At 39.1% G+C, this 17,905-nt stretch overlaps 1 protein-coding gene across 1 annotated transcript in view; it reads left to right on the top strand.

Moving 5' to 3' along the window:
* The first annotated feature begins 3,515 nt into the window (after positions 1–3,515).
* Positions 3,516–17,905, top strand: part of LOC127644420 (TBC1 domain family member 9-like) — a 32,485-nt gene continuing 18,095 nt past the window's right edge. The window contains exons 1-2 of the mRNA XM_052127587.1: positions 3,516–4,257; positions 12,841–12,951. Of these exons, the coding sequence (XP_051983547.1) occupies positions 4,137–4,257; positions 12,841–12,951 (232 nt within the window). The 5' untranslated portion in view covers positions 3,516–4,136. The remainder of the gene's footprint in view (positions 4,258–12,840; positions 12,952–17,905) is intronic.

The raw sequence follows: 17,905 nt of genomic DNA, 5'->3' as shown, positions 1-17,905 counted from the left end.
CTTTGGATTACTTCTTCAGCACTGGTAGATTTTTTCACTTGTTTAGACTATAAAAACTCTGCCAGAAAGACAAAATACACATGTTAAAAATACATTCTCTGAAAAACCCAAATATCTTATGCTGTGTTGTTTCTAACACAAGATCAATCTAATTGATCTTGTTAAAGGATTTTAATATATTTTTACAGGAAAAAAAATATTGCCATAATATCAAAGGTCTTACTAGAAAAAAAGAAATTATGCTCTAACATGAATAAGTGGTTGTTAAGGTGTTCTGAATGGTTGCTTGGCAGCTGCTAAGGTGTTCTAAGGGGTTTCAAAGTTATTACTAAGGTGTTTTGAGTGATTGCTATTGTTGGTTTTTGCTAGGAGATTGATAAGTGGTTGTTAAAGTGTTCTGAGTGATTGCTAGGCAGTTGCTAAGGTGTTCTAAATGGTTTCCATGTTATTCCTACTGTGTTTTAAGTGGTTGCTGGGGCATTGATAAGTGGTTATTAATGTGTTCTGAGTGGTTGCTTGGCAGTTGCTAAGGCGTTCTAAGTGGATTCCAGGTTATTGCTAAGGTGTTCTGAGTGGTTGTGGAGCATTGATAAGTGGTTGTTAAAGTATTTTGGGTGGTTGCTAGGCAGTTGCTGAGGTATTTATAAGTGCTTTCCAGGTTATTGCTAAGGTGTTCTGAGTGTTTGCTGGGGCATTGATGGGTTGTTCTTAAGGTGTTCTGAATGGTTGCTAGGCAGTTGCTAATGTGTTCTAAGTGTTTTTTAAGTTATTGCTAAGGTGTTCTGAGTGAATGCTAGGTGGTTGCTGGGGCAGTTAGACAGACAGACTGACCAACCGACCATGGAGGCCCAGGGATATATTTGTGGTTTCCCAGTGTTTCCAGTAGAGGGTATATTCATCAGGCCATAACGCCTATGACATCTCTTCTGCATCTACATAGTTTCTCCAGAAATGAAACATCCAGCAACTCACGATGTTGATGCTAACTGATGTTTCATATTTAGCATGGGCAACATTTAGCCATAACAGGAGCATTGTGTTTGAATTGTCCCAGCTAGCCTGAACCAACCTTTAAAATGTAAGATTTAGATTGTTTATGAGTAATCTAAGAGAGTAATATTAGAAAAAGTACAGATTTCACTGTTTCATTCTTAGTAATGTTTCAGTGTTGTCGTGGTAAAGAATCATTGGAGAGAAAGAGTTGATGCTTACTATCTGTACTGACAGTAGTTTATATTGAATGACTCTATTGTGCTGCCTAATCCGTAGTCATATCAATAGGCCTGCTGGGCAATTATATGTATGGCTAAATGTATTCAGCAATTTGGTTCGATAGGCTGCTTTGAATGGTTGCTAAAATGTTCTTAGTAGTTGCTAATAGAGGATATAGTCCCTGACGTGTCCCACATTCTCTATATGAAGTGGGAAATATGATAGACTAAGAAATGAAACCCGAATTAGTCATTCAGAGACTAAGAGAAACCTGAACTGATCCAGGGGACTTTACTCATGAAATTGTCCCAGTTGTCTTTTGACTTTTACATCCTGTGTTTTTGCATATACCTTTTCATTGATTTACACGGCTGGTTATTCTGAATGCTCAATTGCGCATTGAACGGTCCCGTGTTTTTAGAATGCGTTGTCACCCGTCATAATAGATGCGCAAGTACTGTACATCACATCACATCACTTTCCTTTCCATCCCCCTCACCACCTCCCTAATACAAGCTTTCTCTTTTGCTCCTGTGGTTTTGGGTTTGTAAAGAGCTCCATCTTCTGCAACCTTGCACCCACCAGTGGCTTAGAGACCACTACTCTTGCACCTCAGTAATAGTCTTGATGCACCTGCTTGCACCTCTGCTTTTCTGTTATAAATGTTTCATTATGCTTAGCCTCATGAACTTCAACCTCTCCCACCTGTCATGTCAAGTTCAGGGGTGTTAAACCTAATCAGACAATGTGGTTAACTATTTAAAAAAATAAATATCATATACAAGTGGACTCAGATCGCATGCACGTAAACCCACCATTGGGGAAACACCTAATGCAAAAATCTGCTGCTGTTATATTTGGTTGACTTACATACGGTATGAAACGTAATGAATCTCACCTCTGGACTTGTTTCATTCAACAACAAATACAATTTTAATAAACACGTTGAATGGATGTTTTATATCAGTCCACACAAGTGGATGTAATGATGGTTGTGATTTTGTTAATGTGATTATGCTCATAAGTTTTGAATGTATGTGCATAACTGGCCTCAGTAAACACTTGATAGTATATTATATTATATTATATTATATTATATTATTGTATGTATAATATACACAAATAATATTGATAATATAATGGATCTCTGAATTTCTGATCTTGTTATCATGGTACTTTTACTATTATATCCACACATGTAACCTAAATGGAAAAAAGTAGAACCTCTTTAAATGTATTTGTTTAATTCAGTTTATTTGTAAAGCACTTTTCACAGTAGTTTTATTTCTTAAAGGGACAGTTCACCCAAAAATTCTACAAATGAAGATTTTTAGTAGAATATTTCAGCTCTGGAGGTCCATACAATGCAAGTGAATGCTGGTCAGAACTTTGAAGGTCCAAAAAGCACATAAAGGCAGCATAAACATAATCCATATGACTCCAGTGTTTAAATCCACATTTCCAGAAGTGATATGATAGGTGTGGGTGAGAAACAGATCAATATTTAAGCAATTTTTTACTATCAATCTCCACTTTCACTTTTACATTCTTCTACTTTGGTATTTGGCGATTCATATTCTTTGTGCATATCGCCACCTACTGGGCAGGGAGGAGAATTTATAGTAAAAAAGGACTTAAATATTAAGTCCTTTCTTACCTGCACCTATCATATCACTTCTGAAGACATGGATTAAACCACTGGAGTTTTATGGGTAACTTTTATGCTGCCTTTACATGCTTTTTTGGAGCTCAAACATTTTGGTACCCATTCACATGCATTGTATGGACCTACTGAGCTGAAAGATTCTTCTAAAATTCTTTGTTTGTGTTCAGAAGACAGAAAGTCATACACATCTGGGATAGCATGGGGGTGAGTAAATGATGAGAATATTGTTATTTTTGGGTGACCTATCCCTTTAAGCAGCTATACAGAAATAAATAAATAAATAAATAAATAAATAAAGCTATATAGAGAAATAGAAAATAAACGGGAAAATAGTGCATTATAAATGATGTTGTCTTGCTTCTTGCTTTGTTTTTCTTTTACATTTTCTTCATCTTGATTAGCAGTGTATTATTAAGTAAATAACATCCCCTGCGCAATATAACATATTTAAATATTTTACATAAACTATTAAAGCCAGTTTGTACTTTTTAGCAACACTAAATGCTATTCATTCATTCAAAAACAAAACATGTCAATAATTTCTGTGTTTATCAAACTAGTTCTCCTCCCACCGTCGTGACGTCACAATGGCCTGCCCATTACGCACGTTGACTGAGCGCTGCAGTGGCGCCGGAGAGTTCACCATCATCGAAGACGGGTAGAAATGTCATGCATTGTTTATTTTGCGTGCCGCGTCGCTACATATACTCAACACCTAAAGAATGTGCATTAAAAAAAATCTACTGAATTTGCATCGGCTTTGGTTGTAGACACTGAAGACCGGACGGTCCGGTCGCACCTGATACAAAGACAAATAACAAAGACTGAGACAATCCGAGCTGCTTTAAAACGTCGAAAATATCTTCAGACATCACAATGATTCACCGGAATATACTAGTTCTGCATTTCAATGACTATATTGGTCATCCTTAGGCGTAAATGTCATTGCCATCCTTTGTGTAAGGCGTGTTTATAATATTATTTTGGTAACGTGAGGCGCGCGCGCGAGTCTAAGGAGATCCGGGAAGATTATATATAATGTTGCACGCGCATATTCGAATATAAATCGATCTGTTCCAAACATCAGATATTATATCGCACGTATAGCCTGTAACTGCGATATACAGCATTACTGTCCCACAAAACGTCCATATTACACTGGATACGAGATTTCACGCTTGGATAAGTAACACTGACTCTATACTGGACCGCATATATAAGAGTTTTTGGATGTCCTCGTAAGGAAATCGTGGTGAAGATGTGGATCAACCCGGAGGAGGTGTTGTTGGCCAGTGCGTTGTGGATGACAGAACGCGCGAATCCGTATTTCATCCTGCAGAAGAGAAAGGGCCATGGAGACGGAGGAGGCGGTCTCGCGGGTAAACACACACGTTATTGAGTGCTTGCACGACAATGATGAGATTTTATTTTATGTAAATGTTTGTCATTCTATCAGAGCTGTATGTCTTAAGTCTGTCTCGAGAGCCAGATGGACGTCTGGTGTTATTGGTCACACGCGTCACAGGCGCGTAAATACAAACGCACACGTGCGCGCGTTACCTGTGTGTGGATTATGATTGGAATTTTTGTGATTGCATACAAAAATGCAAAGCAACTGCAATGTAATACTTTTTTAATCGTATTATATGATATGTTTGTATAAGCTATTAAATATATATAGCTCTGGAAAAACCAATCAGTTTCTCTGGATTTACTATTTATATGTATGTGATTGAGTAAAATGAAGATTTTTGTTTTATTCTATAAAATACTGACAACATTTCTCCTAAATTCCAAATACAAATAATGCCATTTAGAGCATTTATTTGCAGAAAATTAAAACTGATCAAAATAACAAAAATGCATGATGTGTTTTCAGACCTCAAATAATGCAAAGAAAGCAAGTTAATATTCATTTTTAAACAACACAATAATAATATTTTAACTTGGAGTTCAGAAATGAAGATTTGGTGGAATAACCCTGATTTTCAATCACAGCCTTCATGCATGTTGGCATGCTCTCTACCAGTCTTTCACATCGCTGTTGGGTGACTTTATGCCAATCCTGGTGCAAAAATTCAAGCATCTCGGCTTTGTTTGAAGGCTTGTGGCCATCCATCTTCCTCTTGATCACATTCCAGATGTTTCAATGGGGTTCAGGTCTGGAGATTGGGCTGGCCATGACGGGGTCTTGATCCGGTGGTCCTCCATCCACACCTTGATTGACCCCCTGTGTGGCATGGAGCATTGTCCTGCTGGTAAAACCAATCCTCAGGGTTGGGGAACATTGTCAGAGCAGACAGAAGCAAATTTTCTTGCAGGATAACCTTGTACGTGGCTTGATTCATGCGTCCTTCACAAAGACGAATCTGTCCGATTCCAGCCTTACTGAAGCACCCTCAAATCATCACCGATCCTCCACCAAATATTACAGTGGGTGCAAGACACTGTAGCTTGAAGGCCTCTCCAGGTCTCCAACTAACAATTAGATGACCAGTTGGAGGATCGGTATCGGAATCAGGGAGATTCGTCTTTGTGAAGGAATAATATAATAATATAAATGTGTGTGTGTGTATATATATATGTATATACAAACACAGCCATTCATGTTCTGCCATTTCCACCATTACTACTGTGTGCAAACCATGCAGAGCACTATGGAAATGGCTTTCCATTACTGCTTGTGTGAAAGAATTGTGATGTACCCACAGATGTATTCAGATGTGGATATTTGGCCATAATGGTGCTCAAAGCTTTGCTGAGTTACTAGTCTCGCACATCCCTAGTGGCAACAACTCTGAGATCTGATAGCATTTAAAAGCGACCCAGCGATGGCTATTTTCTTACTCAAAAGCCCGCGGCCAAACTGGCGATTGGGAGAACCGGGACTTTTCCCAAAGGGCCTACTGAGAAACGGGGCCGAATGTGCCGTGATAAGCTGAAATGGGCTGCTGCGTGATGCAGAACAGGCCACAAAATGGAGCCGCGATGTGCAGAAAAGGACAGCGACCTCAAATCGTCATTGATTTCATCTTAAATCTGTCACACCTCCGATCATCGCTAACCACTCGGCCACGTGGGTGCAGTAATCGGCTGATGGTTATAATCTCAAAATGGCCAAATTTTGGCCGATGTATTGCCCGATAGCATCTGAGCTGGTTTGGTTTTGTGCAGTGCATTGTATTGACAAGGACCTCACCTGGTGAACTGAATTTATTGGTGTGTGTGGCATTCGCTTTCATCTTCATTATCAGTGAATAATTAATTGGCACAGATTGTTGCTTATTGGAACTATCTGTTATCTGCAAAAATTAATTCTGGTAGTTTTTAAAAATCTATATTATTAATCCTGGATGGCCCTTTTTGAGCTGGAAGCACTTGTGGAGTCCCCCGTGTATTTCGTGCTTGTTCATCGTTTTGGATTTTATTCATTTCAGACACTTGTTGTCTTTCTGATTTTGCCTTTCACAGTAAGGAAAGAATAAGAACGTGTTTTAACATTCAATAAACCGATTTTATAACAGGTAAATAACAGGACTGTCTATATCAGTATCGGCAAAATACACTATAGATCGTTTTCCAGCTTCATGTGACTTTTAATTCCATTATGTTTTTTTTTTTTAAAGGCCAATACTGAAAAATGCTACAATTTGGCTTAACAATTTTTTATCGCAATTGAGATAAAAAATAAAAACAATTCTTACTTTTTTACTACATTTACTCAAAAAACACTACAATACATGAAAACTGAACTTACATTATGCATTGACAAATCTGTCGGTAGATTTAAGTACTGTCACACAAACTAAATAAAGCTAATTGTTCGGCCAATTGGGTGCCGTTATTGGCCGATGGCGATAATCTCAAAATGGCCAAACGTTGACCGACAACAACATTTAAGCTTGTTTGGTGTTGTGCAATGCATCACCTGGTAATCTGACCTGAATCTATTGGTGGGCAGGTATGCGTGGCATTAGCTTACATCTTCTTTATCAGTGATTGACAGATGCAGAGGTCGACGAGATATCGTTTTACAGATTAATCGGCACAGATAATTGCTTTTTGGAACTCTTGTTTAACGGCAAAAATCAATGCTGATAGTTTTTTATAATTATTGTTATTCCATCGTGTTCCTCTGTGAGCTGACAGCATAGACATTTTAAATTAAGAGTCCCCGGTGTATGTTCATCGTTAAAAGTCACGCAAATCTGATTTTTCTGATTATTATTGGGATTTTGGTTTCACAATAAACTGCGTCTGCGATTTTATTCATTTTGGACTTTTGTTTTGTCTATGTCTGTGGCTCAGGTGGTAGAGCGGGTCGGCCACTAATTACATGCTGAAGTGTCCTTGGGCAAGACACTGAACACCAAGTTGCTCCCAATGGCAGGCTAGCACCATACATAGCAGCTCTGTCACCATTGGTGTATGAATGTGTGAATGAGACGCAGAGTAAAGCGCTTTGAATACCGTTAAGGCTTAAAAAGGCGCTATATAAGTGCAGACCATTTAAATCGATTTTAACAACTATCAGCCGATTAATCGGTTATCAGCATTTTCCACTTGGTTATTTATTTCAATATGTTTTTTTTGTTTTGTTTTTTTTTTCAAAACAAATACCGAAAAAATGCTGCTATATACATAAAACTATTTTATCACTATTCTTATGACATAAAACTATTTTATAGGTGCCGTTATCGGCCGATGGTGATAATCTCAAAATGACCAAACTTTGGCTGATATATTGCCCGATATATCGTTCTATCACTTGTGGTTTTGTGCAGTGCATTGTATTGACAAGGACCTCACCTGGTGTGTGACCTCACAGGTATGTGTGGCATTCGCTTTCATCTTCTTTATCAGTGAATGACATATCTGGTATTTCATGTTTGAGCATTGATGCACAGAAATAAATTATTTATGGTTAAGATTCAACTGACACTAAATAAGTGAGATAAACACTCTTGAGAGCTGAAACGCTGCCAATATTTGTGTCATTGACGAAAGATAGACACAAAGCATACACTAGCTAGAAAAGATGATGTCATGGTTACATAAATGTGTGCACTGTGTGCCAGTTGCCAGTGAGAGTCGATGAGGCTGGCACGGCCCAGAAGACCGAACCAAAGGAGTCTTTGCTAGTCCGCGTTTGACCAAAAGCACCAAAGAAAACACGTTTGTGCATGTTTATGTACAGTAAAGCAGATTATTTCATATTTAGTCCATTACCCAATTGACAAGTGCTCAACTTAGATCCAAATAAAGGCCAAACGCTGTTTTTGTGCTGAAAAAGGGTAAAGTCAACTGCTCCTTTGTGTTGTTTTGCTATTCAATACAGTTATATCAGGTTGACGATGGTTAGAAGAATATTGATTTTGCCCATGTGCAGGAAAGAGGCTGTTTTGGTCTGGGCAAAGATGAATTCAATTGAGAGCAGGCTACGTTCTATATTTAGAATTAAGAAAGACAACAATGAAATGTTCCTCCCACAACTCCTCATCCATGCACCCTAACAAGAAATCAGTATCAGATTGAGTTGTGTTCAACTTCATTTAGGATAAATGTGCAGTCACATTAGACTTTGTGTTTCATCAAAATGCATATAAATGCAAGCATATGCACAGAACCTTCATCTTTCACTAAGTACCAAAGTTCAAGTTTGGTGACCTGCGAATTCATCTAGCAAAACAGTGTCTGACTAATAGAGGATCTTATTGGGCTTTTCCACAGCATGGTACAGCTCGACTCGTCTCTGCTCGCTTTTTTGGGGTTTTCCACTGTGGATAGTACCTGGTACTTTTGTTTAGTACCACCTCGGTCGAGGTTCCAATCGAGCTGAGCCGATACTAAATGTGACGTCAAAATCCTGCAGATCACAGATTGGTCAGAGAGAATCGTCACTATCAGCGTCACTGGATTTCCGACAAGCGACATCCTGCTAGTTTTAAAGTTAGCAATAGCGATGGCAGTATCATTTGTTCACACGACTTTCGAATTGTAAAAAGAAATGGCTGTGCGCAAAACCACACCGTCGTCAATAAACGGGGTGCAGACGGTCCACTCGTTAGCGACGAACAAAACAAAAATGTCTTTCAGGAAGTGTCACAGCTGTTGGCCGCACACGGCTACCACCGGACCAACCAACAGTGTAGGGAAAAGGGTTATTTAAAAACGTAAGTAACTACAGAACCATCAAGTAAAAGTGGAAGTGGTTCGACCAAATGGACGCTATCTAAACCGGCAAGCAATGGGAGGGAGAGTGCGCTGGACTCAGCCACGGCTGGAGTCCATGATGGAGGATGGTACGTTTTGTTACGTTACTCTATACTCTGCTTGAAAGCTTCACTTTATTTAGTTGACCAGCTACTGGAAAGCTCGCGTCTAAAACAACCAGCCCAATTTAACTGTTACACTTGTGTAAAATCACCATGATGCAACAACTGCTTTATGCAGCACAATGAGATAGTAGCTCACAGCTAGCGGTCGTGTTATTGTTTTGGTCAGTTTGTGTCATGTTTAAGATGATGTCACGGCAGTAGAGGCGGCGCAACTATGACGATCAGCCTACTTAAATTAAATAAGATACTTAAATTCGTCCCCTTTAAAGCACCGCCAATACAGCCATACATATTTGCGTCTTTGGTCATCGTGCGCCTTCCTTTTTTTTTTTATAAGCAGCCAATATAAAAATATTGCAACGTGTCTCGAGACATTCTGTTCAATTCCATTGTGTCCCGTAAAGGGTAACGTCCATACTAATACATTTTCATTTGAAAACACATTATGTTCTCTACGTTTACGCCTCTCATCCACACTATATCAGAGGTTTCCTCCAATGAAAATGGACTGTTTTGAAAACGCTCTCCAATTTTACAGAATACTTTGACATTAGGAAACTGACAACAGTGTTTTCAAACGTAACCGGATTGGTGTGGGATGTGGCTTAGCTGTTTTTGAACACAATATTGTGTCTTAAGGAAACATTAGCTAAGAAACGTGTCCAATGGAGGTCAAGAAATCCCACTGAATAGTCAATCTGTAATCGTTATTGATTAAGAAATTTAAGGCAAATGTAATACTATTTAACAGCTGATACTAATCCAACTATTGTCAATATTTACTTTTCAAAGAGCCCCTTTTACCACATTATTTTAATTTGAGACTGTGCCCTTAAAAAATTTATTTTGGGGGCAAAAGCACTCAAAGTGGTAAGCGTAGAGTGCTGTAACTGAATAGATCATGTGATGCCCACTGTATTCTCAAATCCCTGCTCTCTTGATTCCGCAACCAGGGAAACCGAGGCTCATCCGAGCATACAGTATGAAAGGAGGAACAGAAAGTCATGCGGTCTGAATGTGGTGTTATTGTGCTCACACAGAAAGAGGAAGACACTGTTGTCTTGGAGGATCTGTAATCGCAGCCACACATTCATGTTCGGGAAAATCTGTGTTGTCACAATGCAAAACTAATGACTTAAAAAATGACTGTTATTAGAGGTAGTTATTAAATTCCTAGATTTAGGTTGTACAAAAGGGTCATTCCATTTCAACTCAACTAGAGGTGATGATGAAAGCCAAAATATTACATGTCAAGGATCATCGTTTATTGGGAAATCAATTGTTTTAGAGCAGGGGGTCAAAATGACAAATGACCATGACTATGAATTTGGAGTAAAGCAACGGGTCAAAATGTAACCTTTGAAAGGTGGCAGCATCATTATTTTATTTTTATGCAGAGATTGGTTGGTCTATTACTAAACGCAGTTGACTTCAGCACTTCATGTTGCATTATATGCAAATGGTGCAAGTCCAAAAATGGGACAAAAGCACTTTTGTATGTTGTTTTTCTATAGTTGGAGTGCCTAGAACTCCAGAAGTATTGAAGATGTTGTAATATCCTTTTAGATTGTGGTTAAAAACAAACTTTAGTTTTTTGTAATTTAATTTAAGAGCCTAAATGGTAAATCCCATATATATGGGGGCTCTCAATCTTGCTCCGTTTGTAAATTGTTCAATTTGGCCCATTTTCAATGGTTGAAAACCAAATGTTAGTCACATGATTAGAAGACATACGTGTGTGACAAAGGTCTGAAGTACACATTCTGTTGAAGCTAGAAATGTACCGTTATTTATTCGCATTAAAAACAATAATGTAAAAATCTCGATTTTCTGATAGTTCAAAAATAAAAGTGCATATTCATTGGCAAGTTTATAGTACTGTAGCTATGCCAGCAGACAAGGGAATCCAACCCATGATGCATCCCACCATAATGCTGTTTAAATGTGATGCCATGTTGTAGATTTTGACAAAACTACCTTTTCAGACTGTTGAGAGAATCAGTGGAGTAGATCTGGAGGTGATACCAGATACTCATGCTTTGATGTTAATCAGGAGTCTTCATGTAGCGTGTCAGAGGCTCTGATACTTGCGCTGTCGCAGCTTCACCCTGCAGCAATGTTAATGTACCTCAGGTATAATCTTCAAAATGGCAAACAACCTGTTGCGGGATTGCTTGGGGTGTTAAACAGGCTTTGGTTGTGTCTGTGGTGTAATTGTTTCATCGACACACCCAATTGACAAGTCCATTTTAAATACGTATAACTTGCTGAAAGTTAAACTTTTAGCATGCAGATGACCTCAAAGAGACATGGACTAAAAGCCACAAAACTCTCATATGACTTAATGGGGTCTTTGTCAGTAGAGTTATTCCATGTCAACCAAGTTAATATTGAACTACATTTGGTTTTCTACCATTGAAAATGGGTAGAATTGAACTGTTTACAAATGGAGCCACATTGAGAGCCCCATATCTTTGGGATGTAACCATATAGGGCCTTAAAAATTAAAATACAAAAAGGAAAGTTTGTTTCTAACCAGAATATAAGAGGATATCAAAATATATTCAAAACTTCTGTAGTTATAGGCACTCAAACATTGGAAAAACAACATAAAAGTGTGTTTTTTCCCTTGTTTGGACTCGCACCATTGAAATATAATGCAACAAGGGGTGCTGAAATCAATTGATTTTAGTAATAGACCAACCAATCTCTGTGTAAAAATAAAATAAGGACACTGCCACCTTTCTAAGGTTGGTTTTCATGTATTTACACCTGTAGTTTTGCTCCAAAATCACTGGCAAAAATGGTCATTTTGGCCTCACTCTACAAACAATGGCTTGTTCTGTAAATATTCATCCATAGCATTTAATATTTTGGCTTCCTTCATCACCATTTATGTTTATCTTTCAACAGTAAAAAAATAATAATTATATACTATATATATATATATATATATATATATATATATATCCAACACAATATTCTTAATATTGGTATATTTTCTCTCATTGTGATTCAGACTGGATTCAAAACTCTCAAGTGTTTCCTATGAGGATCGCACAGTTGAGGGAACTGTGTAATAATAAAAATGCACAGATTTACTCATGTTTCAATATCTTGGTCATGATGCTCTTGTTTCAAGTGTTTGGTAATCTGTTGAACGTCCTTGGTCATTAGCAGGCTCACATGGGATCTTTGTACTTTTTGGCATTTCCACATTGAGTTTGCAAAATGTTAGCTGAAAACATTTAAAATAAGACAAAATCTTCAATAAATGAACATGCAAGGAGCAAGCGAATGACTCGTTCAGATTTTGAGGAAATCTGTGGTGCTTTCTGCCAAATGCTTTTGCAGCATATTGCATGCTGGCATATTTATTTGGCAATTCTGAGATTTTCAGCATCTACCCATAGCCATGCTTACTTTTTACGAGTAGTTAATTTCACTAAAGCAATCAGCCATCCTACTCCCTCTCTCTGTACATATTTGTACTGGCCAATTTAGTGTATCCTCTAAAATAATTTAGTTTTCTGTTTGTGTACGTCTAAACGTAATGCTGGTTTAGCCTATTTTAACCCTACTAGATCATAATCCTGAGCGTATTTTATTATTTTTTTCCCACAGGTCTGCTGGTTGGAACCCTTGACGTTGTGTTGGACTCCAGTGCTCGTGTGGCCCCATACCGGATCCTCTACCAGACTCCTGATTCACTGGTTTACTGGACCATTGCCCACGGTAACATACTGCCTTCACACCCCCACTGCCGCCCATTCTGGAATCTTCCATCACATCCCTCCTTCTCCCCAATGGCCTGGGCATTACCTCACGCCCTACTGCCTCGAAAGTGGAATCTGAAGTCAAAAAATCAATGTGCAATGTGTTGGCTATTAAAGTTCAGTTCAGACCTTTCCAAACAATGCTGTTACTGCTTTAGAATCGGTTCTTCAACAAAACCGGACAGTTGTTGAGAATATATACTTGTGCAGGTCTACAAAGAGACTGCGTTTGCTGCAGTTACACAAGGGTTAATGTGCAGTTTGGAGCACTTAAGAGACTTTGTCTGGGGTTTGAGTCATGCAGATGTTTGGTGTTGGTCAGTAGGCTTCTGCAGTTGTATGAACACTTGGGGTGGCCGAAACAATCGTTATTTCAAAGTATTGCAAAGTATTTTACCTCATAATACTGTATCAATATTTTCAATATTTTTGTTATATATATAGGAGGTATTGCCCCAAGTGAAGGAGTTCAAGTACCTCGGGGTCTTGTTCACGAGTGAGGGGACAATGGAGCGGGAGGTTGGCCGGAGAATCGGGGCAGCTGGGGCGGTATTGCACTCGCTCTATCGCACCGTTGTCACGAAAAGAGAGCTGAGCCGGAAGGCAAAGCTCTCGATCTACCGGTCAATTTTTGTTCCTACCCTCACCTGTGGTCACGAAGGCTGGGTCATGACCGAAAGGACTAGGTCGCGAGTACAAGCGGCCGAAATGGGCTTCCTCAGAAGGGTGGTGGGCTTCTCCCTTAGAGATAGGGTGAGGAGCTCAGTCATCCGTGAGGAGCTCGGAGTAGAGCCGCTGCTCCTTTGCGTCGAAAGGAGTCAGTTGAGGTGGTTTGGGCATTTGGTAAGGATGCCCCCTGGCCGCCTCCCTAGGGAGGTGTTTCAGGCACGTCCAGCTGGGAGGAGGCCTCGGGGAAGACCCAGGATTAGGTGGAGAGATTACGTCTCCACACTGGCCTGGGAACACCTCGGGGTCCCCCAGTCAGAGCTGGTTAATGTGGCTCGGGATAGGGAAGTTTGGGGCCCCCTGCTGGAGCTGCTGCCTCCACGACCCAACTTTGGATAAGCGGTTGTCGATGGTTGGATGGATGGATGGTCCATCACCGAATTCTTGGCTCTCTGTTGTTGAAACATAAAATTGCAAGGTTTTTTTTTTACGTATATCTTAAAAACAAATGTATTTTTAAAGTATTGTAATTGTGCGGCATTGTTGTACCTTCTTTTCTTTGTCATGATATAAAGACAAGAATGAAATTACAGAAGCCTGAAATTTCCCGCTAAATCGAACACTACAGCTCTGAATGTAAAATCACTACCGTAGGCTTGCCGTGTTTTATACCCGTTTTTCATGAACTGGCTCAAAAATAGTATTTTGTTCATTTCTAACAATAAAATTAAACAAAAACTCCTCTGAAATATTTCAGTTGTATAGTTTTGAGAAAATAGAGAAATTTACAGCAAAGTGTAATATACTGTTAAGCTACTCTAAATAGAAAAAAATTAAAAGTTACAGACAACAAATTGTCCCCAATTTTTGTTCAAATTGGCATCGGTATCGGGACATATTTTTTATATGGTGTGGTGGTGTAGTGGTCTAAGCACATAACTGGTAATCTGGTAATCAGAAGAACACTGGTTCGATCTCCACAGCCACCACCATTGTGTCCTTGAGCAAGGCACTTAACTCCAGGTTGCTCCGAGGGGATTGTCCCTGTAATAAGTGCACTGTAAGTTGCTTTGGTTAAAAGCGTCTGCCAAATGCATAAATGTAAATGTTATATCGGTGCATACCTAGAAACAAGCGTGTAAAGATTGCAATATGTTCCTGTTTCGAATAGCTTTGCACTACCACTACACTATTAGTGGCTCACTGTTGGCTCACTGTTACTTCCAAAATTAATTGAATGAGCTCACCAACAAAAACATGATGTTTCCAGCTACATGCTCTTCTTCAGATATCAGGATATAGCTGAAGTAAATGTGGCACTTTGCGAGGTTGCTTGGGAACCATAACTAGCAAAACTCTGCTTCCCGTTAAGCACTTTAATAGCAAGCCCTCGTCTTGACTTGTTTGGGACACACCCCATTATGTATGTTTGCTTTACTTAATGTTTCTTCATTGCTTTCATGTGTAAATAACGTAAAGCACCACTTAAAGCCATGATATATAACGGTAGACAACAATCTCTACTGGTTGACACATTTGTATTGCGTTTGAAGCCTGGATCATTATGTTTGAAGTTAAAAGCAAGAGGGTGGATGATAGACAGTGCTTGCGTCCCAGAGGAGCCGAGAGTGCTGTGTTTCTGAGCTAATCTAGTTAAGGAGCAACGGTGAATGGGCTTCAGATTTCATGATTTTACTAGCTGTAGGCCGTTTGGTAAATCACTGTATTAAAGGCAAGCAACAAAAAAGAGACCTGTTTGCTTGAGCCCAGATGGGGTGCATATGTTCTCCTAAAAAGCTTTAGCACGACTCATGTTTTAGTAACAGATCCAATCATTTGACATGTATCTGATTATTATTATTATTTTATTTATTTATTTATTTTGACTATTCACATGACTTTAAACTAGAGGTAGACCGATATATCGGTTTTCTGATTAATCTGTCCTGATAGTTTTTTTGTTTTTTATATTCTCCTGTGTTCCTCTGTGGTCGGAGGACTCATTTTGGACTCTTGTAGCCTCTGTGGCTATTATAGTAAGGAAACACTAAGACTTGTTTTTTTGGGGGGCCTGGGTAGGTCAGTGGCAAAGACGCTGGTTACTACTCCTGGAGTTCGCTAGTTTGTATCCAGGGCGTGCTGAGTGACACCAGCCGGGTCTCCTAAGCAACCAAATTGGCCCAGTTGCTAGGGAGGGTAGAATCACATGGGGTAACCTCCCTGTGGTCGCTATAATGTGGTTCGCTCTCGGTGGGGCGTGTGGTGAGTTGTGCGTGGATGCCGCAGTGGATGGCGTGAAGCCTCCACACGCGCTATATCTCCGCGGTAACGCGCTCAACGGGTCACGAGATAAGATTTGCGGGTTGAGTCACTACGCCACCATGAGGACTTAAAACTCATTGGGAATTGGACATTCCAAATTGGGAGAAAAAGGGGAGATAACACCCCCCCCCCCTTTTTCCACCACCTTCTTTATTGGAATTGGCAAAATCTGCTATCAGACAATCTCTGCTTTAAACATTACTGCGTTATTACTTACACACGTATACTCCCTCAATGATTTACACATAGAGATTGCATTTACATTTACCAGAGCTCTATTATGTAACAATGAATTATGTGGACAATCGGATACAAGATTTAGTTGTACACCACATGATCAGATATGATCAGATAATCCGATCACAAGTGTTTTCACTGTTTACATATATTTAAAAGATCTGATTTGGAAATCTGTGATAAACAATCAGAATTGTTTGACAGTGTAAATGAGGCCATACATTTTTATGTTCTACAACCACATTATATGGTTTGATGTTCTGTTTAGTGGGTCATATTTTTTATTTTTTTATTTTTTTAAGGATTGTGTGTTTCAGTCGTTAGTTAATTTAGTCTAATACTAATTAGTCATTAGAGTCTTTTATCTTTAGGATGCTTCATTTATTAGTCATTCAAATTATATTCTCAGATCCATCTGCTGTAGAAATATGGAAGAAAATGGAGAATTTTGTGGGGAAAATACGAAGGATTAGTTCACCCCAAAATTAAAATTCTGTCATTGTTTACACACCACTATGTTGTTATAACCTTATATGACTTTCTTTCTTTTTCTTAATACAAAGGAAGAATTTGTGAAAAAAACAGTTCGTGCTCAGTGATGTCATACAATGGCAGTTTATGGTGACCACCTCTTCAAGCTTCAGCAGAGAACAGAACTTACTAAACATGTCTGAAGAGTTTGTAGTCGAAGAATTGATGCATTTCTATGCCCAGCCTTATTATTTTGAACAGGAGTGCTCAATCAAACAGAGAGATGGAGTAGGCAGGAATGTCTGTCACTTGTTCTCCTTTCTGAACTGGTGAGCATTTTTGACAGACCTGAAGAGAGAGAGAGAGAGAGCCTGCAAAAATATTCGTAGATGTGATTTTCTCGACCAAAATCAGTTCATGAGATGCTGCCTTTAATATACTGTTACTGGGACTGGTGCTAGAATGTCTCGTTGTTCATCACGGCTGGTTAGAGCAAAAACTCTGATTACCATAGAAAATATACCTGTGACTGTGTCTGCCTGTAGCCTCCTCTATGCTTCTGTTTTCCGAGTACCCTAAAAAAAACAAGGCTGGGCATAGAAATGCATCAATCCTTCGACTTCAAACTCTTCAGACATGTTTAGTAAATTCTGTTCTCAGTTTTGTGTGTGGCTGTGTTGTGTTCTCTTGTCACTCCCGCTGTGCAGGACCTGTTTTTAGATAAACACGTTTTTAGCTTGAACACCCCAATGTCGCGAGGGGGCTGCGTGAACTGTTGCTCTCCTGCCTTATCATAAACACGCACGGGAGATCAACGGTCAGTCCACAATTTCACTAAATAATGCATTCGATTTAATGCACTCATCGTATGCTTTCATAACAATCATGAGTCTCATGAATTATTTATTAGACTTCTGAATTATACTTTTGTGTCCTTTTGGAGCTTGAAGAGGTGGTCACCATAAACTTCAGTTGTATGACATCACTGAGCACAACATTGTTTCACAATTTCTCCCTTTGTGTTCAGAATAAGAAAGAGAGTCATACAGGGTTATAATACACAGGGGTGTGTAAACAATGGCTGAATTTACATTTTTGGGTGAACTGATCATTTAAAATGTCATCAAATTCACTTTCCCAAATCCGTGGATTTTGTTACATTTGACGACTGCAAATCTTAGATGGCAAAATGACTTTGTGTGTTTTTGTGTTTATAA

This window comes from Xyrauchen texanus, chromosome 5 (assembly GCF_025860055.1).
Source record: "Xyrauchen texanus isolate HMW12.3.18 chromosome 5, RBS_HiC_50CHRs, whole genome shotgun sequence".
In the NCBI taxonomy this organism is placed as follows: domain Eukaryota; kingdom Metazoa; phylum Chordata; class Actinopteri; order Cypriniformes; family Catostomidae; genus Xyrauchen; species Xyrauchen texanus.
The sequence above is the reverse complement of the archived record's forward strand: the minus strand, read 5'-3'. Positions and strand labels throughout refer to the sequence as shown.